Source organism: Taudactylus pleione, unplaced genomic scaffold, assembly GCF_031769625.1.
Source record: "Taudactylus pleione unplaced genomic scaffold, aTauple2 ptg000006l, whole genome shotgun sequence".
NCBI classification, from domain to species: Eukaryota; Metazoa; Chordata; class Amphibia; order Anura; family Myobatrachidae; genus Taudactylus; species Taudactylus pleione.
In genome coordinates this window covers 8,682,060-8,707,909 of record NW_028284409.1, presented here as the reverse complement: position 1 = coordinate 8,707,909, position 25,850 = coordinate 8,682,060, and the positions used below count along the sequence as shown (strand labels likewise).

The 25,850-nt window shown below is 44.3% G+C and overlaps 1 protein-coding gene across 2 annotated transcripts in view; it reads left to right on the top strand.

Moving 5' to 3' along the window:
- Positions 1-710: 710 nt before the first annotated feature.
- Positions 711-25,850, top strand: part of HBS1L (HBS1 like translational GTPase) — a 151,206-nt gene continuing 126,066 nt past the window's right edge. For both annotated transcript variants that reach the window (XM_088452350.1, XM_088452353.1), the window contains exons 1-3: positions 711-926; positions 11,031-11,096; positions 24,633-24,764. In XM_088452350.1, the coding sequence (XP_088308476.1) occupies positions 884-926; positions 11,031-11,096; positions 24,633-24,764 (241 nt within the window). In that variant the 5' untranslated portion in view covers positions 711-883. The remainder of the gene's footprint in view (positions 927-11,030; positions 11,097-24,632; positions 24,765-25,850) is intronic.

The window sequence follows — 25,850 nt, the reverse complement described above, 5'->3', positions numbered from 1 at the left end:
TTTGACAGGAATACTTATTTTCACCAAAAAATACAGCTTTATGCTATTCTTCACCACTTTTATAAAGAGGCTAATAGCAAGCAATTTACACAACTTAAGTACCCAAAATAGTCTTATTAGGGCTATTAGTACACATCTATATTGATTCCCTATGTTAATGTATCTTTTTCTGGGGTACAGACTGATTTCCCCAATTCTTTCAGTACTTTTCGCCTGTTCCGCATTCGCCTATTTCCGTTTTCGCCTGTTTTGCAATTGAATTAGGCGAAAAGCGGGGACGCTCACGGAATAAATTCGCCTCTGAAACAGGCGAATGAAGCGAAAAGACGTATAGCCAAAAACTTTGCCGCTAATTGAATTCCCCTCAAAGTGAATGGATATAAAGTCTCAGCCAACCAGCTCCAAACTGCCATGTTACAGGCTGAGTGTAAAAAATGAAAACTGCCAGGATACACATAGCAGCGCATCACAAATACTGTGGGTGGCAGCACCCACTGAGGCACTGACTTAGCTGCTATGCGGCCTGTCATATTGTGCCACACCATATTGATTACTTGTTAATGTTTGTTAAGAAAAACATTTCAAACTACATGCTCAGCATGTCCGCTCACAGCTACGCTACTGCATATACGGAGGGCTTCGCCAACATGGCTGCCGCTTTCAATACTAGCTATTGAATGAGGGACATGTTTTAGGGTCTGTATGTTACAGTGAGCGACCTCTAGTGAACCGTTTGTCTAATCCGCTGCTACGGTCACGGTACGGTGACGTGGTTACGACAGTAGAGTAGCGGCGGGTGGCGCTGCGGCGGATCCTGGACCGTTCCGGAACGGTCATGTGTGGCTGGTGAGGGCAGGAGGGACTTGGAGAGGACAGCTGCACCATGGCCCGGCACCGCAACGTGCGTGGCTACAATTACGATGACGGTAAGAAACTCGTCGGCCTCCTGGTAGGCCCCAGAATGGGCACTACATGCTCACATATGGATGGGAGAGTAGGCATCTTAACGGCACAGCACAATACACACACACTGTCATACGTCTCACACATGGCTGGTGATGTGCTGACACAGCTTGCTCTGACCTATGCACTGCAAAGTTTTAATGTGTTTTACTCATATTCGTTTTCATGTCAATCTCATAGGACCATAATCAAAACCATTGCCCAGGCTCAGGTGGCAGCTCATGTAGTCCCAGCTGACCAAGCTTGAGGATCTTTGTTTTCACCCTGAAAGACCCAGATCTGCGGTGAACATGGGGATATTTAGCGCTGCGGTAGCACTGACAAAGGGTTTCTCATCATTTCATCACTGTGCTCACTTCTAATAGTAGTAAACCATTGATTGCCATTTAGAGGGGTATTCAATATGAAAGGTTAACTTCCCTGGCGAAGTTAACGTTTCATATCTGAGTTTTTTTTCTGCGTAAAGGTATGGTGCGCGCTCCCGCTTATCCCCATATTCAATATCAAATTAACGAAAACGGGAAACTCCAAAGTTGGATTTGCGTAAAGTTACGAATTTTTCCTTAAAATAATTGTAAGACCCCCCTAAAGTTGTAAAAACATGGGGGATCACTATGGTTACCCCTATGGTTAGCCTTTAATTGAAAGTTGGGGATTTAAATAGCCGCAGCAGGTGCTTTTTTCCCGACATTGAAGAAGTGATGCAGAAGAGCACTTAGGTTATTTTTTTTCATTTTTTTAAGTGGTCCCATCAAATTTGGAGTACATGAAAATGGGTACTAGCATATTTTGGTGTCCCTAAAGTCATTTGTTAAAAATTCTGCATTTGTGCACCTGCCGCTGTAAATCTATTCTAGAAAACACCTGCCGCATACTTGCAGAATAGCCCTGAACCTATTTCCCTATTGTTTAACAATTTTTTCCCATTTTTTTTTTTTTTGCACCCCAATTTTTGAATTAATTTTTTGGGGTGTCCCTAATTGTTTTTTAAACTTTTTTTGACACAGTTCTTTTTTAAATGTCAATCTCAGGGGTGCGGGTTATTTTTTTTAAGCCTGCACCCCTAAACTACAATTCTGCACTTTTTTTCGACACCTATTCAATGGTGAAAAGTTATCACCGTTTTTTATCAAAGACTTGTCAAAACTGCGATAAGTCTTTGAAATTGAATAGGGTGTAAAAGTAAAACAAGTGATATTAACGCAAAAACGTTAAAAAGTGCGATATTAACGCAAAAAACGATGTTATCGCACCCATATTGAATACCCCTATTAGTAGTAAACCATTGATTGCCTGGACAATGGCATTTTTTGTATAACTATCTTACAAACTGTAGACATCTTGTTTCATTAATGGTCCATGCAGGATTTTTTAGTACTGCATTGGGTATAGAAACATTGTGATCAACATTGTAACAAGCACTGTGGGTGATTAAATTCTGTGTGATTATTGAATAACCTTAGGAAGGAGTTGCCGAAGCTATTCAATTGACCGCACTGTTAAGTACGACTAGAACCACTTAAGACAGAGAATGCCGGCTACCACACTTTAGGCTGGATGTTAAGTTGCAGTAACCGGCATTCTCCAACTAAAGTGCTGGCCTCGAGCCTGTTAAGCTGACCACACACATGGCAATGTGCTCACGATCAGCCGATGTGTACGATTTCCCTGGCAGCTGTACACACGATCTCCACACAATCTCTGCTGCAGTCAGACTTTCACAGTGTATCGCCTCCTAGATTGTCAGATCTGTCCTAGTGCACTGCAGATCTAACGATGCGATGTGCGACCAGCGGGGAAGCGCATCGTGATCGTGAGTGGCGAATCACGATTTACTCATGATTTGGCGATACTTTACACGATCTGTCGTTCCAATGTGTCAGAATCGGCCAGTTCGGGTAAAATATCGCTAATATATGTGTGTGGCCAGCATATGTGCTGCGCTAAGCTGGAAAACAGTATCACGACCGGCACTTAAGTCAGATTTCTGCTGGCACCTCCGTATTTTACTTCCAATTGTGTGTAACTTGGAGTGACAAGCGTTCCACACACAGCCGGACCTGGAAGACACCACTGGAGCTGCCGAACCAGGTAAGTCACTACTGGACCACCAGGAACGTTTTGTCAACCCTCTAATCATGTTGACATGTCAGTGTCGATGTAGTCAATGTCAACATTACGACCATGTCAACATTCTCATGTGGACAAAATTTTCCGAACCACTTTGATAGCTGTGCTTTGGTTAGTCAGTGCATTATTATGCTTGATCTGTATTATGCTTTTGTTGACATCAGAACCAGAATTAAACATGATGCTGTCACTACACATGTTCAGCACATGCTGACAATACTCTCTGCTCCATACCATGATTCATTACTTGTGGGAGATCTAGAGAGGTTGATCCCATTTTAAGGGTTACTTGGTGCATTTTCCAGTCATGGAAATGTAGTTTGTAAAAATCAGATACTCCTGCTTTTCTAAACAATGTTTCAGACCAGCACGCACCTAAAATGTAGTTAATTTTGTTTCCTTTTAAACCTAGTTTACTCTATTATTTTATTTAACAGTTAGTTAGTGCCAACATATAACGTTGTGTTTTACAATTAGCATTATTTGGGATTACAATTATCTAATAGATTTATGCACTGTAATGTCATATACAATAATTAAGGTTGAAGGGGACTGGAATATCAGTACTGGTTACCATCAGCACCAGTAGCTTCTCCAGAGGTGGGGCTGCAGCGCAGTCCAAAATTCAAATAGGGGTGCCACACCAACTGCCACCCCAAACGCTACCAAACTTTGCCGGCAGGTACTCGCTGGCAGTTGGTGTGACTCCCCTATTTGAATTTTGGACTGTGCTGCAGTCCCACTTCTGGACACGCCACTGATTCATCACTGATTCTTCCGTAGAGCACTTTTGCACCCTCAGACAGGTTCAGCAGTTCCAAGGGCCAGAGATGTACGCTATGCTGACGTTTTCTCAGATGAGCTATTATCGGCCGTAGGCAGAGCCACACTACACACGTGTCTAGGTACATATTTCAAGTGTGATTGACAGGGAAAGCTTGAGGATGGTAACGAGGAGTGTCGACTGAAAATGCAAGCATGTGGCAACCTTTTCCGGGGCATATCACATCCTGCATTTGCAATCCCATTCGCAGTAAACATGGCTACGGCATTTCAGTTCTCGTGCCCATTCTGCTTGACCATAGAGTTAATCAGGACTGGTAACATCGAATGATCTACGACCAATGCTGCGTCTGTCTGCGCAGATACTTGGATTTGCAAATATGCCGGTGGGTGTCTCAATACATCTACCAGCGGGTGAGACATTTGCATATTTTTGCACAGCAGTTGCAGTGGCATTAGTGTACATCTCTGAATCAGGCCCCAAGTGCCATATATTTTCTTGGTGCACTACTACAGAAAATGTTGGCATGTGCAAGAGCTGTGAAATCATAGCTTGGGTGATGCAGCACTCGTGCAACCCAAGGTACAACAATTTTATCAAAGTGATTATCCTAGGCCAGCATTAATCTCCGCCATTTTTTATTGGCTACTGTTTGTTTTTGAATTACTGAATTAAGCACTTCATATCTGAGTAGTAGAATGCCTAGCAGTAATAAATACCCTAATATACCAGCAATGATTACAAGTTGTTTTGTAATAAGCAATCAGTAGTAAAGTTGCCAGTAATATGGTCAGCAGTGAAATTAATGCCCAGTGACTTTAATGCCGAGCAACAAGCCACCATAAGCCAATAGTACTAGCAGTGCCCAACAATATGTCTGCAGTAAGCATGTTTGTGCTGTGTATAAGACTAATTGGTGCCAAGCGGTGTTCATTTTGTGCTGCACATGTGGATGGACAAAAATAATCAGGTCTGGCATATTAGTGGTAGGGCTGAAAGGCTGGAGTGTGATGACATCAGAAATATCAACACTAGCCAGGAAGTATTGAAATCGGGATGGATTTCATTCGTTTTCATCCATCTTTATTGTCCTAATTTGCTACACAATCATAAAACTTCACTAAAAAAAAAAATTTATTTGTTTATCCAGCATTGGTCTGTCCAGATAGTAACATTCTCATTCATCATTTTGAAAAATCATTGTGCCATGTGTATGAGCAACATACTTACATTTTTGATTTTTTTTTTAATCGATTGTTTTATATGGCGCGAAACACACTTTTCTGAATCACATTACTGATAAAAATAGTTAGTAAAAAATAGTTTCTTCTATGGGGTCCACAGCAAATACGTTGGGGGTATGTGGTTGGAGTGATCCAGGCACCAAACAGTTAAACAAGCTCTCCGCTCCCAGGATGCCCTGGGTCCTCCCCACATATACCCCACCCCTGGCTATAGGCAGTCAGTTTTTCCTGTTTGGTGCGGAAGGAGCAGTCCCAGAGACGAGAGGAGAGTTCATGGCACGCGCTGACGAGGGGGGGAGACCTGAAGCAGCAAAGCATCCGGCGGACGCCCGTGTCGCGGCTCCATCTGCCCCCACCGGCGCGGCAACACTGGTGTGAAGCCAGTGATTTCGGCAGGGGCACAGGACCCTGGACTGCAACCGGGAACGGGATGCAGGTAAGGTGGTGTCGGTGGCCGCTGATGCCGGACCACGTGGCGGTCCGTCCTCTGGTGGGAGACTGTCCGGGAGAACGCTGCAGTGAGGAGCCAGGTAGACTGTCTCCCACACTAGACCACTGGGACGTGAGGGATCCTGACAGCCGGGGACTAGAAGGCGGCGGCCATGTCAGTGTGCCGGGTGGATCCATGCAGCATAGGGGAGGTTTGCTTTTCCCCGGCGGCCCCTCCCCCAACCCTCACGCTGGCCCAGTCTAAGGTTCCCGCATCTGGGTTGCTCCTCCCAGCCTCTCTATATGAGTCAGCCAGAGATCACTCTCAGGTACTGTCAAGCAGCTGTACACTCAGGAGGCTGGATCAGTCTCACTGTATACCTCTCCCACGGTGACAGGTTATTACAGAGCTCTCTATCCTACTAGGCCTGGGGCTGTTCGTAGTTGACTAAGAGCTTAGATTGCATATGCTCATTTAAGGTGTTTTATGCATAGCATGTGAATTTGAAAGCTGCTGTGTGTGATACTGCCGTTTATATTTCAATAACTGTCAGTTTGTAACCTATCACTGCTGTTTCTCCCTATAACCCTCTACTACAGGTGTGTGGGGTAGTTAGGGTGAAACTAAATCACATGTGTACTCAGAACTTGGCATAAGAATCATTGTTATGTCTACAGAGTCTGAAAGACAGGTGACTGAAGCCCCTGTGCTGGTGTCTTGTATGGCCTGCAAAGCGGGGTTATCCCCACAGGATTTCATACAAAATGGATTATATGGTCACTGTTTAAAAGAGTCACCACATCAGTCAAATTTACCAGCCTCTGGGCCAGAACCCCCTTGGGCTTCTTTTTCCCAGATTATGGCACAAGTGGCGGAACGATTGGCAGCCCCAGTGTGGGGATACCCTCAGCAGGTGCAGCCTTCTATGGTTATGCCCTCTATGTTTCCATCTTGGATGGACATGTATGCGCACTCAAGTCGAGACATGGCATCATCTTCAGCAGCTTTTTAGCAACTGCTACAAGCAGCTAGATCAATGCAGCCAAAGACTAGAAGGCATTCGGCCCCTCACATAGGCCAGGCCACGGACTCGGATACATCCTCGGAGGAGGAAGTACATGATACCTCTGAGGAGTCTCTCTCCGGAGAAGAGGAGGATCATTTTTCTGCAGCAGATGTCCCTTTTTTAATTAGGGCAGTCAAGGCTGTACTGAACATAGATGAGGGGGTGCCACCACAGAGAAAGGCGCTGGTGTTTAAGCGCCAGAAGATGGTTAAGGCTGAGTTCCCCAAATCAGAGCACCTGTCGGAGCTGATGGGGGAAGCATGGAGTTGTCCGGATAAGAAATTCTATCTTTCTAAAAAGGTGACAGTCTTATACCCATTACCGTTAGATGAGTGTGCCAAGTGGGAAATTCCGCCGTCGGTAGACGCGCATCTGGTAAAGAGGGCCACATTGCCCATACCGTCTGCATCCTCTCTTAAAAATTCCACAGATAGGAGACTTGAAGCTTGTCTTAAAACAGTCTTCTCGCTCTCTGGAGCGGCAACTTGTCCAGCTATGGCTACGACTTGGGTTTCAAAAGCCATTGAAGAATGGACGAAGGCACTGGCAGAATCTCTGCCAGAAGCGTCCAGGGAACAGCTGGAGATTGTTTCCTATGTCAAGGAAGCAGCGTCTTATCTGGGAGACGCAGCGTTGGATGCTGGTATACGTTCTTCTAAAGCATCGGCGGTCTCGATTGTGGCACGCAGAGCCTTGTGGTAAAGGGATTGGAAGGCGGATGCAGGGTCCAAGAAGGCCCCAGAATCCCTTCCGTTTACAGGGGGTATTCTGTTTGGCATGGAATTAGACAAGATTGTGGCTACGGTGGCAGCCTCTAGAGCGGCTGGTCTACCTTTCAGCATCTGTGGCCAGACCTAGACGGTCGTCCTTTTGGACTTTTCGGCTGTAGGGAAAGGTCAGAGGTCAGTCGTCAGCTAGAACCAGTTCGGGCAGAAGACTGGTGCCTAAGAAACCCTGGCCAAACACGCGTCGGACCTCCAGGTCCCAGGATAAACCCGTGGCTTGACGGGACTGGCCTCCCCCCCGGGGAATTCCAGGGTAGGAGGGCGACTTCTTCGGTTTTCAGACGCCTGGGTTCGGGAACTGGTCTCTAGGTGGTACGCCCTGACATTCTGGAGAAGTCCTCCCCAGAGATTTTTGCATAAACCCGGTAGTGGGTTCTGTAAAGGCCTTGGCCCTTCAACAGGCTATACAATCCCTGCTAATATCAGCAGTCGTTATCCGGGTTCCAGAGAATCAATTACGGGAGAGGTTTTACTCCAACCTGTTTTTGATTCAGAAGCCAAATGGATCTTACCGGCCTATTTTAAACCTGAAGGGATTCAACACATTTATCCGTGTGCCCAGGTTTCGTATGTAGACACTGCGGTCGATTGTGTTGGCAATGGAACCCAGGGATTTCATGGTGTCCTTGGATATCCAAGATGCGTATCTGCATATACCGATCACCCTGTCCCACCAGCAGTTTCTGCGGTTTGCGGTAGGGCACGAACACTTCCAGTTTCAGGCACTGCCTTTTGGCTTGTTGACAGCTCCTCGGGTGTTTACCAAGGTTATGATGGCAGGTCTCAGACGCCAGGACGTCAGGATTCTGCCATACATGGACAATCTCCTGTTGCTGGGGCAGTCTCCACAGGAGTTACAGTATCATTTGGGACTGACTGTTTCCTGTCTGCGCAGTCACAGCTGCATCATAAACTGGAAGAAGTCGTCGCTTCTTCCAGTACAGCAGATGGTACATTTGGGGGCACGCTTGGACTCTGGGGCTCAGAGGATATATCTGCCGGAGGACAAGATTGTGGCCCTGCAAATTGCTTCGCAACAGGCGGGTGACGGTGCAGTTGGCAATGCGGGTGCTGAGGTCGATGGTGTCCACCTTCAGCTTGGTGGAATATGCCCAGTTTCACTCCAGACCATTGCAACAGCTGATTCTATTGCGCTGGAACAGGGAGTACCGCTCAATAAAATCTCAGATGATTCATCTCTCACCAGAGGTTCGGTTGTTCCTGTCATGGTGGTTGCAGATGCGCCGTCTCAACCAGGGGCGCCCATTTTGGGTGTCAGATTGGGTACTTCTCACAACCGATGCCAGTCTTCATGGCTGGGGGGGCGGCGATGGGTCGGCACACGTTTCAGGGGAAATGGACAAAGGCAGAAAGTCTTCTGTCCATAAATATCCTGGAACTAAGGGCAGTATTCAGAGCTCTAGTACAGGCTCGGGGAATACTAAAAGGCAGACCTGTTCAGGTACAATCCGACAATCTCACCACGGTGGCCTACCTCAATCATCAGGGAGGCACACGGAGTCGGGCGGCCATGGCAGAAGTATCAAAGATCCTGGTTTGGACGGAGCGTCACCTTCCGACAATATCAGCCGTATTCATTCCATGGGTCCTAAATTGAGAAGTGGACTTCCTGAGTCGGCAGGAGATAAATGCCGGAGAATGGGCTCTGCATCCGCAGGTATTTTAGAGCCTGGTGGACAGATGGGGTCTTCCAGAAATAGACCTCATGGCCTCAAGGGGAATCCACAGGGTGCCCAGATACGGATCCAGGACCAGGGATCCGAGGGCCGAGTTTGTACTGATAGCTCCTGCGTGGCCCAGACGCCATTGGTTCACGGATCTTCGGGGTCTCCTCCATAGACACTCCGTGGCCTCTTCCGCTGAGGCAAGATCTGTTAATACAGGGTCCCTGCTTGTATCCGGATCTGCCTCGTCTGTTGTTGACGGCATGGATCTTGAGGCCTCCATCTTGAGGAAACAGGGGTTTTCTGAGGCGGTGATACAGACAATGTTGAGGGCACGTAAACCTGCCTCGGCCCGCATTTATTATAGGATTTGGCACTCATTTTTTCAGTGGTGTAAACTGATGAGATATGACTCTTGAGGTATTTAGGGTCTCTAGGGTGCTTTCTTTTCTTTTCTTCAGACTGGGTTAGAACGGGGGCTCCGGCTGGCCACCTTGAGGGTTCAGGTTTCTGCTCTTTCGGTCTGGTTTCAGTGGAAAATCGCTCCACTGCTGTATGTGAGGACGTTTTTTTCAGGGGGTGCTAAGGGTACGGCCCCCCTTTGTTACCCCGGTACCCCCGTAGGATTTGACGTTCGTTCTCAAGGCTCTACAGGCTCCACCGTTTGAGCCCTTGAAATCTGTGGTTGACAGCGAAGACAGTTTTTCTTCTCGCTATCGCCTCTGCCTGTAGGGTCTCGGATTTGGCAGCTCTTTCTTGCCGCTCTCCCTTTTTAATATTCTATAGGGATAGAGCGGTACTTCGTACCAGGGCGGGATACCTTCTGAAAGTGGTATCCCGTTTTCATATGAATGAAAAAATTGTGGTCCCAGCCTTTGACTACAGGCCTCTCGGATGTTGTCCATGCACTACGTGTTTATGTGGATTGCACCAACAGCATGAGGAGGTCTGATTCTCTGTTTGTGCTGTATGGCTGTCATAAGCGTGGCTGGCCAGCCAATAAGCAGACGCTGGCCAGATGGATTTGCATGGCAGTTTATCAGGCATACACACAGGCCAATCTGGTGGTGCCAGATTCAGTAATGACACATTCTACATGGTCAGTGGTGTGCCTCTGCTGAACAGTTGTGCAGGGCAGCCACATGGTCTTCCATCCAGAACTTTGTCAAATTCTACAGATTTGACACCTTTGCATCTCAGGTTGCCTCCTTTGGGCGTAGGATTCTCCTTTCTTCCGAAACACAGGAGCGTCCCCGCCCTTAGGGGAACTGCTTTTGCTATGGACTCTGAAGAAGAAAATAAGAGTTATGGTATAACATACCTTTTGTTAACTTTTTCTTTGAGGTCCTGGTGTTATTGGGTAATCTATTGTTGTATCTCTATATTTTCCCTCTTCTGTGAGAGATTAGTCTAGAGTACAAGGGTTCTTCCTTCTTATCCTTTGTCTTCTCCTGCTTGGGCTTTGGTAACGAACTGACTGCCTATAGCCAGGGGCGGGGTATATGTGGGGAGGACCCAGGGCAACCTGGGTGCGGAGAGCTCGTTTAACTGTTTGGTGCCTGGATCACTCCAACCATATACCCCCAACGTATTTGCTATGGACCTGGAAGAAAGAGTTAACAAAGGTATGTTATACCATAACTACTATTTTTAATAATAATAATTTTAATGTTACACCATGGACTAACTTTTCAACTTTACTATTTGAATATTTAATAGTGTCACATGACTTCACGTGACACCTGGCAGCAATGTGTGTTTTTAGCCTAGTGCTAGCTGTGATTGATGTGAGATTCCTGCATATTAATTTGAGTAAAGAGTATAAAAGAAGAGTGAAACATTAGTTGAATAAAAGAACTGTTAAGGGTACTTATTTACTATTTTACAATTTAACATATAAACCTTTTATGTTTTGAAATCACCCATGTGTTGTTTTTTTTAAGATTTTGAAGATGACGACTTATATGGGCAGTCAATAGAGGATGACTACTGCATCTCGCCAGCTACAGGTATATTGTTCATCTGTATGAGGATGGGAACAAATGTTACAATTAGGTGCTTCACACTGTATTTCCATTATAACAGAGCAAACGAGAAATATATAACATATCATAATGAAAAACAATTGCTAAAGCATGCATTTAAATATCTAATTCTGCAATATCATTGTATGTTTACATAATTTAAGTCATGGCAGCCAGATGAATGAAACCAGTCCTGGTTACTAGGGCTTTTTGGACATTTTTGAAGCAACTCTATACTATAGTTAGTACAATAGTCTTTCTGTGCTGTACTCCAATGTTCCTTAATTTGTGACTGGCTGAATGACATGATCATATTATTCCTGTACAAAGACAAGATAAGGTCCGGCAAGGTGGCACCATCCCTAAAAAATCAATTAACTCCAGCTGTCAAACAACTTCTGTTCTATATTTTTATTTTGTATTAAAAAAAATATATAACCACTACTACTATCTTCTCTGTGAATAAAATGCAATAATAAAGTTACAGCTACAATGTAGCAATACCGATATCTAGGAAAATATTACATAAATGCAGACTTCCAAAAAGAAAACAGTTGATTCCTGAGTTTGTATTTTTGTTTATAAATTAAAAATATAAAGTTTTGTTTTTATTCTTTTCGTCAACAGCAACAATTAAACCAATGGTTATGACTTTTTGCATGGTAAACACAAGCAGCTTTATCCTTTTGGTCAGCAACGACAGTGTATTTATGGAGCCTATAGTTGTTTTTTCTGTTTGGACGTTAAATACAACCATTTTACTCATAAGAATGCTCCACTAACACCTAGTAGAGGGGTGTCAAACTTGTGGCCATCCAGCTGCTGTGGAATTACATATCCCAGCATGCCCCGTCACCGTTTTAGCATGCCCTAATAGTTGGTAGTGCATGCTTGGATGTGTAGTTCCATGCAGCTTATGGGCCGCAAGTTTGACACCACTGACCTAATATAATGTCTTGCTAAGAAGGCCTTGGGACTTCTACTTACAGCCCTTTTTCACAGAGATCTCCTTTCCTATTACACCCCAGGCTGAAAAATTAAGTGGGGTTAATAAAAGAACCAATCGCATGCACCGTTTTATGGTTAATGTTTTTAAATTGCTTTATTGCTCGGCTAGGGGGAAGATTACCATGGTAAAATATTTTACATGGATGGTATTATACATTTAAAGCACAATCCTGTAGTGTTGAAAACCAAATTGGGGAAAAAGTAAGACTTATGCTGGGTACACACTAGACTGTGTGTACCCAGCAACGGCACAATATATCAAGCCGTCCGTACACACTGCACGATCTGCTGTGTACGACCGACCGATATACCGCTCCCCTGCCACATCCAGAAATATGGTGTCGTTTGCTGGATCTTGAGATCTACCTGCAGATCTGAAGATGCGACAAACGATGCACAGGAGCGCGCAATAGTGCATACACACTGAAAGATGTGAATGATTTGTCATTGCGATTCACCCCAAAATGACAAATCGTCCAATATTTCGTCTGTGTACCTAGCTTTATACTATTTTGTTTCAAAACTGATACATTAATGAAAACAAGTCTGTAACTTTATACATTTCTCCTCATCTAGTATTTTTCACCTATTTGACAACAGTTTGTAAGGGGTTTTCAATTAGCAGCAATGGTAAGATGGTTCCGGGGTTCTGGCACCTCGCAACCATTAACATTGCAAATTTTTCCTTACAGTGTTTGTCTCTGCAGTAATCTGTGATGTGCCAGTGATTGCCCTGAGCGAAAAATTATGTGGGTCCCAGGGACTTGAGTTCCTACTTCACTATTTGTGGGTCCCAACATAATTTTTGCTTTTGAGCTCCCTATATGCCTCACCCCATAGCATCAGATCATCCCATCTGCCTTTAAATGCCCATCTGATCAAACTACATAGCATCAGACCATCCAACATACCCCTAAAACGGGCGGGGAACCTTTTTTCTGCAGAGGGCCATGTTGATATATATATATATATATAACATTATGCGCATGCCCGGTGTAGGTCACACCCCCTCCATGTGACATCACACGGGGTGGGACCATAATCACCGGTGATTACAGCAATGCCCGGAGCATCCTGAGGATGCACCGGGGAGCAGTAAGGGCAGTGGTGTGACCATCTGAAGCATCATAAGGATGCTCCAGGCGGCACTGCTGCATAGTTTCTGGCTGCAGGGTGCCATTATAGACACCCTGCTAGCCAGATGAGCAGACCAAATGATTCCGGGGGCCTTATACGGCCACTGGCCTGAGGTTCCCCATCCCTGCCCTAAAACAACTGGGGCATGGTGATTGGAGGAGACTATTGTGAATGATTGGTTAAATCTGTAATAAAGCACTTTGTAATAGGTAAGCGCTATCTACAGAACGATTAATAAATTTGATTAAAAAAAAAGACTTCAAATACCAGTTGTTTCAATTGTGCTAAGTGTTGCATACATTTGATAGTTCCAATGCCACTGGCAGTGCAACATACAGTACTAAGAGGAATTATGGGTGATACAACAGCACAAACTTTCACAGGTGTAAGTCTACACAATAATTCATATTATTTACAAAAAATCTTTTATCTAGTGGTGCATTTTAAAAACACATTCTATGACATTTTCCTTTAAGCTTATAAAACACAGATAAGTGACACAAAGGATCCACTCATTTTCAAAACGGAGTCCCTCACTGTCTATAGCGCGTAAGCGCGAGCACCTGGCCTGATTTAGAGATGGACAGAATTGCAGAGCCGCACACAAGTGGCTGTGCAATTCTGTCCATCTAAAATGCAAATGCAGTAGGAGGTGTCTGTAGGAAATGGACACTTCCTTGCTGCATCTGCGATCCCAGTGCTTGACTGAGGTCGCAGCCTGGGTTTCACCATTTTGACAGATGAACTCGATGGTTGCTCCTTTGGCCAGGCTGCGGAGGCTGAAGCTTACCGCATCTTGGCCGTGTCCTGGCAGCTGCGAGGCCAGGAAATCTGCATCCACCGATGCAGACCCTGGCCTCGTCCCTCCCGCAACACAAGGGCGACACGCCCCCCGTTTCCAGGATAGGTGGCCATCCACACCGCGGTTCGCCCCTCAAATGCTGCAGCATGTTAATCATGCTGTGACTTGAGGGGGTCTGCGAGCGAGATCGCAGGACCCAATCTGCACATGCACAGAACAGGTCCTATGCATGTGCAGACCCTAAACCATCGGGTTAGCGTACGTTTCTGAATCAGGCCCACTGTGTAGATGCTCATCATTGCCCCACGTTGGCACTAAATGAATTCAGGCATTTGTTTGAAGAGATTGACCTAAATTACGAATGTGTAAATTGTTGCTAGTTTTTAAACATTCATTTTGTGCTAAGTTTTGTCTGCTAATTATAACACCATTGCTTAGGATTTACTTTTGCCTCTGTTATTGTGATGATCTAAATGTGTACTTCTTTGCTCTTTCGTACATGATGAGGGTAATTTCCCAAGTCCTGGAGGCGTTGAGCATGCATCTCTCCCAAAGTGACAGCTGACACGTGTGCTTTCCCTGTGTAATGTAACAGGTGGTTAGACACACCTCAGCTGTATTAAACTTTAATTGATTTATGATCTTAAAGACCGTCTCGGATGAGACATATTAAGGAGTAAGGCATTTAGGAAACATTACAGGGCGATTCTTACTACCAAGTGTTCTACCTTTGTCACCTTACACTTCATGTTGTAAATCTGTTTCCTAAATTCTTAAGTTTAGATAAACTTATTTGATGTGATTATAAAGCTTTACACATTGATGATGGTATTACTCTTCTTGTTAAGCACTGCATGTTGACACTTGTCTGCAGCACTTTAACCACATACAGCGTGCATTTTTAAGGTGTACTGTGATCCTTTTTCATAGCAGTATGTCTGAAATTGTCCTTAAAGAAGAGGTCACTGTTTAAATGTGGGGACAGTGAAACTTTTTAAAACAAATCTGTGAAATCTTTATTTTATTTTTTTTTACTGTTCAAGCAATCCATATTTCAGTTAAAATTTTGTCATTGCATTTCCTTCCCATTTTCAAGTGCAAAAGCAACCAAACTTCTGTTTCAAGTATTTTTTAAACTTATGTTCCTTTGGTTGGTTGATAATAGCTTTAAATTAATCACATGAGGTTGTCTCTCATATAGCCAGAACCTCTGCATGATCACTTTTGTCTCAAGTCTCTACCCGAGAGATCCATTCCAACAGCTGTGAATTAGTGTCTAAAGGGCGTATCCACTACACGAAAAAAATGAGCGATTGAACGATTACGACATCCTAATCGTTCATTGATCGTGCAGTGAATATGCCGGCAACGACCAGCGATGCACACTCATGCTGGATGTTGTCGGCATTTGTCATCGCCTGAACATGTAGGCCAACCTGTCGATATCGGCAGGTTGTGCATGTTCGGGGATGAGGGAGGGTGCCTGCACTGAACGACATATCGTTCAGTATGGGCACGTTATCCACTGCAATGGGATGATGAACGATTACAATGTTGTAATCGTACAGTCCTTCCACTCTTGTGTAGTTGATACGTACCTTAAGGTGTTTGGTAGAGCCCCAGACTGTAGGTGAATTTACAAGTGAAAAGATCTTTTGAAAGTCATGGTAGTTCATAGATTTGACAGACTAGCTCCACAATTCCATGTTGTTTTGTGCACCTTTGCTTCATCCACTCTGAATCCGTGAGATATGCGGAAGTGGTTCTGGAAAGATTCCAAGTGTTCAGTGACTTTATTACTCCGCCTCCCTTTTGAGCCTTTCATATTTTTAATTGTTATTTCAGGTCCCACATTTACTTTGGGATCAGTGACTGAATAGACTGTGTTTTCTACATCTTTATAATGCTCGGTCTTATCTGCTGGCAATTATCTTCTTGTTTTGCCTGCCAAAAATGTAACTACTAGCGATGTGCCACCGAGCTTTCTTGCACATCTCACTGGGGTGCGAGTGAAAACTTGTGATGTGGATGGACATGATTAGTTGATCCAGAGTGACAAATTGCTTCCTTCGTGTTGAATTGAACCTCCCCTAAAGATAGATCCAGTGTGAGTACTATTCTGAGTGCTACTGTATTTTCCTTCAAAAGCCAGAAAATCACAATAGTCGAGGGGAGCCCTTAATGTGTAGAGTAGTAAAGGGATTCAACTTATGCAGGTTCACCTCAGTATGAACCACCGCATTCCATCCCGCCCCCTGTATCCAATGCTATGTCCCACCCTGCCCTTCTCTGTGACTGCTGCTCTGTTCTACCTCCGCCACGCCCCCATACTTACCCATTCCCAGCGGGACCTCCTCCAACAGGCCTGCAGTAGGAAGCATTGGACAGTCAGCATGCACTCCAGCTCCCATTGCGTATGCATGTTGGAGACGGGACAGACCTTAGCAGAGTATTCATATAGTTTCATCTGTTCAGTGCGGGCGTAGTATATTTTGTCGACATGCTGTATGTCGACATTCATCATTTGGACACTGAGAGAATGTCAACATGATTAGAATGTCAACAATACGACCCTGGTGGTCTAGTGTTGACTTACCTGTTCTGGTGGCTCCAGCGGTGTCTCTTTCAATGGTCATATGATGATGATGATTTTCAGCAGATCCAACAAATCTTCTGGCTTGAGTATATCATTGACCCTCCCCCTAATATCTGTATAGAACGTCGACATTGTAAGTATGTTGACAGTCTGCACATACCGTCCTCTTCAACGTCTTTTTAACACTGTTGAAATTGTGATGACATTTTAAATGTTGACATATTGTGGTCAATTTAATTAAAACCAAGGGTGGCGAGTTGCCATTGCAACAGGGTGGAAAAGCCAGCAACAACAGCTGAACTCTCCCCCTTCATGGCCTGATTTTGTCCCGAACTCGTGGATTTTTGTTACCAGTCATATGGGGCTGCAAACAAAAGTCTAGAAGTCTGGTGGTATTGGTAGTGTGGCCTATAGCGTACTTACTCGCAAGCACAACTTAGTGGCGCCTAATTTAATTGACCCATATGACTACATGCTTTCAGTATATATGTTAGAGTTTCATAATACAAATTCAAAGCATCGTTTTGATTAGCTGTTTTCATTAAGCCAGCTTCTTCGAATCCGTGCTGGTCTGTGTTTCAACCTGGAATAGGTTTCTTAATTAATTCTATATTACTGTGTTATTTTTTCATTATGATTTGAAATGTGTAGCGTTTATTTTTACCAGCACTTTTTTTCTGGGCATTCAAAGCGACACCCTGAAGGGAAAACTAGAGATGGATCAAAGCTTACTTATGCAGAATAGTAAAGTGATGTGTTTGGCACAGTCCTTAAGCAATAAGAAGGGATAACTTGCCCATAGTAACTAAACAGATATTATATATATATATATATATAGTGTTCCCTCTAGCTCCGGCGGGAGGCAGGGCGCCGGAGCTAGAGAGGGCACGAGAAGGGGGCGTGGTCATCGGAAAAGGGGGCGTGTCTATAAAACGCGTCCCCTTTTCGTCACTCTTGGGGGCGTGCCCGGCACTTACGGACACGCCGGGCAGCCCCCAAGCCCTGCAGACAGGGAGAATAGATGCCGGGCGCATGCGCCCGGTGTCTATTCTCCGGCGGTGACCGGGTCACCGCATGTTTCTCCACCCGCGGGACACTGCGTCCCGCGGGAGAGAACGCCTCCCGCAGGCTGTGAGGGCAGGGCGCTTTATGCCCTCCTCCTGTAGGGCAGGGTGCTTTTTGCCCTCCAGAAGGAGGGCAGGGCGCCGCGCCCCGCTACGACAGCCTAGCGGGAACACTATATATAGGTATGTAGTTAATTTACCGGTGGTCGGAATCCCGACGTTAGAATTCCGACCCAGGGCTAAAGATGAGCGTCGAAATACTGACGCCTATCTTTAGCTCAACGACGAAATCCCTCCCGAAGGTAAGCAAGGCTGTCTAGCTGTTAGCCGTGGGGAGGAGGGGGGTTGGTTTTAGGCACCCCCGGGGGGATTTGGGATTAGGCACCACCCTGGGATGGTTAGGCTAGGGGAAGGGGGTAGTCAGGAACCCCCCCATGGAGGGGTTAGGGTTAGGCACCACTAAGGGGGGGTGAGGGGGAGAGTGGTAAGGATAGGGTACTTACCTCCCCTGTCGGTTTCCTCTCCCTTCGGGTGCCTGGATATGAACAGCCGGGACATATATATATATATATATATATATATGTGTATGTATGTATGTATATGTGTGTGTATATATATATATATATATATATATACACACACACACAAAAAACAGCGGCACTCACAGGACTTGTAAATAAGACTCCAGACTCCCAAGGTCAAGTTGAACTTGACCTTGGGAGTCTGGAGTCTTCTTTGCAAGTCCTGTGAGTGCCGCTGTTTTTTGCATGTATACATTTTGGCCTGTTTTGACCATCAGAGGGCACCCAGGCATCTGTATGTCATTTAACCTGTGGAGTGCCGGCTTTATTTCAAAATATATATATGTATGTGTGTATATATATATATGTATATATATATATATATATATATATATATAATATAATATAATTTATTAGCCACAAGAAACAGGCGGCACTCGAAGTCTAGTAAACAGAATACCCTCACCGGAGGGATTTAATTGGTCAACGTTTCGAGGTGCAGTTCACCCCTTCCTCAGGACAACAAAACATTTTGTTGTTTCAACATAATATTATAAAAAATACAACCTAAAATTAAACACCAATATAGTGAAAAAAGAAAATATACACTAAAGTGAAAATAGTAAAAAATAAATAATAAAAAAATTAAAGAATTCCAGTGTCTATAAAACATACACAAAAGAGAAAATATCAAAAATCTATGGATGAGGCATGGGATAACCCGGAAACGTTTTTATGTGAATAAAAGAATAACATCGTTGTACCCTTTCCCAGCTTCTGTATGTACTCAGCGGGAGGTACCTCCTACTGTGAATGCTCATGTAATGCATTTAATCAGAATGCTACTTTACCTATTCCGTCAGCATCTTCTCTGAAGAATTCCACAGATAAGAAAATTGAAGCATGTCTTAAGGCAATATTTTCATCATCTGGAGCAGTTACTAGTCCAGCTATAGCTGGAGCCTGGGTAGCCAAAGCTGTTGAAGAATGGATCGGGGAATTGGAAAACTCTACCAGATGCTACCAGAGAACAGAGGATGTGTATCTCCCATATACGGGAAGCAGCTTCCTATATGGGAGGAGCTGCAGTAGATGCTGGAATTTTAGCTTCTAAAGCATCAGCAGCTTCATTAGTGGCACGCAGGGCCCTTTGGTTAAGATCCTGGAAAGCTGATACAGGATCAAAGAAGGCGCTTTTGGAGCAGAGTTGGATAAAATTATAGCTACTCTGGCGGCTTCAAAATCAGCAGGTCTGCCATCTACGGCGACTATAAAGTCTTAGCATGCTTCTTTTCGGTCCTTCCATCCTCAGGGACGAGCAAGGGAACAGTCTTCCTCTAGGTTGACTAGTTTTCGCAAGACAACATGGCGATAAACTAAGAGGTCTGGCCCGACAAGACATCCAGCTTCTAAACCGGACGACAAACCTTCGGCCTAAAGGGGCGGGCCTCCTCCTTGTGGATCCCAGGGCGGGAGGCCGACTTCTTCAGTTTGCGGATTATTGGCATCAAACAACAAAACAATGCCTGGGTCCGAGAAGTGGTCTCTCTGTGGTATGGCCTCACTTTCAGAAGGCATCCTCCCCAGATGTTCTTTTGCACAGATCCTCCATCAGATGTGGTCAAGGCCTTGGCCTTTCAGGAAGCCATTCACTCCCTGCTGCAGGCAGGGGTAATAGTCCCGGTTGCAACAGGGACGGGGTTATTATTCCAATCTATTTCTGGTACAGAAACCGAATGGGGCTTGTTGCCATATACTAAATCTAAAAACCCTCAACAAGGTTATCCATGTACCCAAGTTTCGTATGGAAACTCTCCGGGCAATTATTTTGGCAATGGAGCCAGCGGATTACTGGGTTTCCCTGGACATTCAGGATGCATTTCTGATGTTCCTATTCTACCATCCCACCAACAATTTTTACGGTTTGCTGTCATTCAGCAGCATTACCCATTTCAGGCTCTACCCTTTGGCCTATCTACGGCTCCCCGGGTATTTACCAAAATAATGGTAGTCATGACGGCCTATCTCAGGCGTCAGGGAGTCCGAATTCTCCCATATATGGACGACCTTCTGATATTGGCACAGCCTTCGGTTGTTTTACAAAACCATCTTCAACTGACCATAGCCTGTCTACAAAAGCACGTCTGGTTAATCAATTGGAAGAAATCCTAACTTTTTGTGAGAGTGTTGCTGGATTCTCAGGCGCAAATGGTGTTTCTGCCGGAGAACACTATTGTGGCGCTTTCATTACGAATATACAAGATGTTACGCAAGTGAAGGGTATCCATTCTGTTAGCAATGCAGGTCCTGGGATCAATGGTATCCACCTTTGACTTGGTGGGGTATGCTTAATTCCTTTCCAGGCCTCTGCAAAAGTTGATTCTCTCCAACTGGAACGGACAGTATCATCTAATAAGGTCTCAGAGGATCATTCTCACTCCAGAGGTTCATCGCTATATCCTGTGGTGGCTAAGAAAGGATCATCTGAACAAAGGATGCCCATTCTGGATTCTAATTTGGGTGCTTCTCACCACAGGTGCCAGTCTTCGCGGATGGGGGTCAGTGACAGATCATCACACCTTTCAGGGAAGATGGACAAATCAGTAAAGTAATGTGCCAATAAACATTTTGGATCTGCGAGCAGTGTGCAAGGCCCTTATCATGGCACAGGACCTGCTCCAGGGCAGGCCAGTCCAGATTCAGTCCGACAATGCGACTACGGTGGCTTACCTCAATCATCAGGGAAGGACAAGAAGTTACGCAGCCTTGAAAGAAGTGACAAAGGTTCTGATTTGAGCAGAACGTCATCTTTCGGCCATTTCGGCAATATTCATACCAGGAGTACTCCTAAGTCGGCAGAACATACAGGCCAGAGAGTGGTCTCTCCATCCGGGAGTGTTTCAGCTCCTGGTAAACAAATGGGGTCTACCAGAGATAGATCTCATGGTGTCACGTCACAACCACAAGGTCCCCAGGTATGGGTCCAGATCCAGAGACCCATCAGCAGCCTTCGTGGACACACTGGCAGTAAGATGGGACTTCAAGCTGGCGGATCTCTTTCCTCCGATTTTCTCTCCTTCCAAGAGTTCTCAGGAAATTCAAGCAGGAAGGCGGAACAGTAATACTGGTGGCTCCAGCTTGGCCCAGATGTCATTGGTTCACCGACATACAGAATCTGTCCGTAGACAGTCCATATCCCCTTCCTCTACGGCAGGGTCCCTGACGGCATCTGGTTTTACCTCGTCTGGCTTTGATGGCGTGGCTCTTGAATCTTCCATCCTAATAGCAAAGGGTTTTTCTAGCTCTGTAATTCAAACGATGCTTAGGGCACAGAAGCCTGCCTCTGCCCCTCATCTATTACAGAGTTTGGCATTCTTTTAGTCAATGGTGTTCCCATAGGAAGTATGATCCTAAAGTGTTCAGGGTTTCCAGGGTACTGGCTTTTTTCAGGCGGGGTTAGACAGCGTTCTCCGCCTGGCCACTTTGAGAGTGCAGGTTTCTGCACTGTCAGTCTGATTCCAGAGGAAGATTGCCTCATTACCAGATGTTACAATTTTTTTCCAGGGAGTTCTGCGAGTGCAACCTCCTTTTGTTCCACCAGTAGCACCGTGGGATATGTCTTTGGTTTTTATAGGGCTACAAGCTCCCCCATTTGAACCTCTAGACTCTGTAGATTTGAAGCGGTTGACAGCGAATACCTTTTTTTCTTCTTGCTATCTCTTTTGCTCGCAGAGTCTCTGATTTGGCAACGCTTTCTTGTCGCTCTCCATTTTTTCTTATTTTTCACCAGGATAAAGCTGTTCTTCATAAGAGGGTTACCTTGCTAAGGTAGTGTACCGTTTTCATGTAAATGAAGAACTTCGGCGATTCTCTAGAAAGTGAACATAAACTACAAAAAATTTCACTAACCAGAAATGTGTTTTATATTTATTAAATGTACGAATTCCAAAGTATAAGAAACTACTTTGACTTACCTGTAAGCTACATTTTAGATAGGGTTTTCATTACACCAATGTAGAAGTTAAAAATCATAAAAAACAATAGTCAATTATAACACAGTTTTCACAGCACACTGTTCTGTAAATTGTAACTGTATCTTTGTTCACTCTACCCAATATCCGGTATTTTTAAATTAAATATAAAATCTGCCATATAGCTTAAATATGCACAGAAATAGTAACAATATTAACATTTAAACATGCTAAGCAGCTCCGTCCCGTGCATCACTGTGAAAGGCAACATTTTCATACTGTATTTAAAATAATAATCACAAAACAAAACCCCACAGCTCATCTTTGTAGTCTGAATATGTAACTAACGTCCATGAACAAATTAAGATAATTGTTTATATTTGCTGTAAAATAGAGAAAAACAGGTGTCCCGTGCATCACACAAATCAAACTAAATCTGGGAAGTAGTACAGGTAATATACCCTCTTGCATTTGCAACTTCTGGAGGCTGTATCTTTCTTACAGTGTTGTCCTGGGTGTAAAACACCTTATCCTCCTGTGTTGGCCATTTCCACTGTTTAGTTCTACCGTGCTGAATCATTACTGAAACTTCAACTTCAGACCCAATAACCTGAAGTGGTTAGGGGGTTACAGGATGGGCTGCTACATCTAGAGGATAAAGAGATCAGGAACATGGAGGTTTCAAGGGGGAGGGAGGGGTGTCACACTTCTAAAATTGATTTATTCCCTGTACAGGCCTATATGTAACACACTGACATTAGACTTAACATTTTTCTTGTGTTCATGTTGAACTTCTGCCTGAAATTGAATCCAGCAAACTCCTGTCTGGACAGTCACGGTGTGGGGAGGGGAGTGTATGTGCTCTGATTGGCTGAGTGACTGTGTGTGATGTCACTCAGCCAATAGGAGCACAGCAGACACTGCTGAGGAGTTCCTGCACTAATCAGGAATCTCCTCAGTGTTACAGCAGGGCAACCCACTGGGCGCAGCTCAGCAGCTGTCAGTGGGCGGAGTTACCGAACTAAAGTCATTGGAAATTGACCCGACAGCTCAGTAGTCTGACTGAGATGAGCAGTAACTAGTCTGGACGGGCCAGGGGGCGAAGCCGGCAGACAGTTTTATTTCATACAAAATGTAGGGTGGACGGAACTTGGACCGGCCATTTGAGAACATGTGGGCCTATTTACAATGGAGGACCTGGAGCTACAACTCCATCTGCCCCATTGTTAATCCAGCCATGGTAGAAACAAGTAATTTAACGATTATGTTTTGAACTAAGCATAAATTTGCCCAAATTATTGTTCCAAAATACTAAACACAGCCTTCAAGGCTGGAAAACATGTAATAATTCACACAAGTCCCGTGCATCACTTTTTCAATTGTCCCGTGCATCACAAGGTTTAAAAAAAAAAAATCAGAAAATTTCACAGTTGTTTATTAATTTAATTTATACCAAAGCAATCTCTGAAGCATATTTAAAGAGAAAATGCATTTTAACAAGCATGTACCCTTTCATACTTCACAGAATTATTCATACATTCTGTTAAGGTAGAAAATATTAGTTTCTATGAGTCCCGTGCATTACATGCATTTAAATTTGTTTTCCTTTTAAACTGGTCTGTTAAGTAATAGTTATTATATGAAAACTTTATTGCTTCGTAGCAATGCCTATAACTTAAGACTCACTAAAATCGTTGTGTAGCTGTCCCGTGCATCACCAGGAGAATCTCCCAATTGTAGTTCCAGCTTTTCAGTCTCCAGACCTTTATGTAGGTGAAGCCTCCCTGGATGCTCTCCATATTTATGTGGCGTGTACGAATTCTGTTAGAAAATCAGATGCTCTTTTTGTATTATAGGGTCTTCACAGACGAGAATGGCCAGCTAACAAGTAGACTCTGGCGAGATGGCTACGCATGACTATCTCTCAGGTGTACACACAGGCTGATCTCCCTGTCCCAAGCTCGGTGACAGCACATTCTACTCGGTCTGTTCGGCCATCATGGGCATTTAGTCGTGGTGCCTCTGCTGAACAATTGTGCAAGGCAGCCACGTGGTCTTCTGTCCACGCTTTTCTTAGGTTCTATGCCTTTGATGCTTTTGCCTCTCAGGATGCTTCCTTTGGGCGACGAGTTCTTCTTTCTACTCAGGAGCGTCCCCCACCCTAGGAGAACTGCTTTATTACATCCCCATGGTATCAATGATATTGATTATTAATGCTCTCTTATTGCACGTTTCAAGTGGTCTTCTGACACACCTCTTACTAATTGGAATTGATGTGCAATACATGTAGGGCAATTGTCACAATTTAAAACACCAATTACATTTAGGATAACCTGTTTTTCCACAGACACAATAATACTGTTTTTAAATGCACGTTGTTGCTACTGTTTTGGCATTCAGTTTGTTTTGTCATTGTTTGCAGCTGCTCAGTTCATATATTCTAAACGTGACCGACATTCAAGCTTTACTGAGCCATTGGAAGAGGAAGAGGATGAAGATGATGAACAGGACAAACCCAGAGCCTCAAGCATTGCTCTGAGCTCTGTTGATCAAGGTATTAATCTTATTTTTGAAGTTTTGTCCTAAATATACAAGATTATACTAGGCAAATGCTTAACTAATGAATACAGCATGTCAACCACTGGATGACCTGCTGCATATTTGCCTCAGGACCCTGCATGGGAGATTATAAAGAGCAGGCAAAGACTGTCAGGGCTTTACTGTCAATCTTAGCTAGTAGATCTAGGTACAGTTTCAGGAACCATTTATTTTGCACCGTGAGCACAACACAAGGTGGCATATTCAATTGGTCATTTTTTTTTTTATGCAAGTGAAATTTTATTAGAAAATTTTCATTGCACCAGAGAATATCAAACGGAACACCATAGCAAAAGTATAAAATAGAAAGTGCAAACAACACAATCAAATACATCAATAGAAACTAAAATACCTAAAAGCGTATAAACTATAAAAAAGCCATGGCAGAATAATAGAAAATACATAATACACTTCTAGAAAAATATAATAGAAAATATAATTATTAAAAAGAACATAAAAAAAAAAGCAGGGAGAAAAAACTAGTGAGAGTGGGGGGGGGGGGCAGGGGGAGGTAGAGAGGGCCGGAGGGGGGAGGGAAATTATCATCGGGATCTAGGGCATAGGAGACTGAATCCTAGTATCGTAACAGAGAGATGGGACTTAAGTTACACGTGTCAGGGTATTTATACTTTTCTGATTCGCAGAATTCCAACCAGCTAAACGAAATCGTGGAGTAGGTTTGAAATTTATTGATAGATGACATAATATCATCCATGGACCTATACAATTCAGTTCTTTGAACCAGTCAACAAGGGTTGGTCAGAATATTTAATCCAGGTGCACAAGGGAAAATATAAAGTAATTTCCTTATTTGTTTGTTTCCTCCAAACAGTGTAAAGCAACTCCATTAGATTCCTGGCTTATTCCACATGGTTATAGCCAGATACAATATGCGGGAATATTGTAGATCAGCGTTTTTCAACCACTGTCCCGTGGCACACTAGTGTGCCGCGAGCGGTTGTCAAGTGTGCCGCGGTGGTCAGCTCAGCGCACTTGTACAGTAGTGTGTTTTATTCCTGTGGAGGCCAATGTAGTGTGTTTT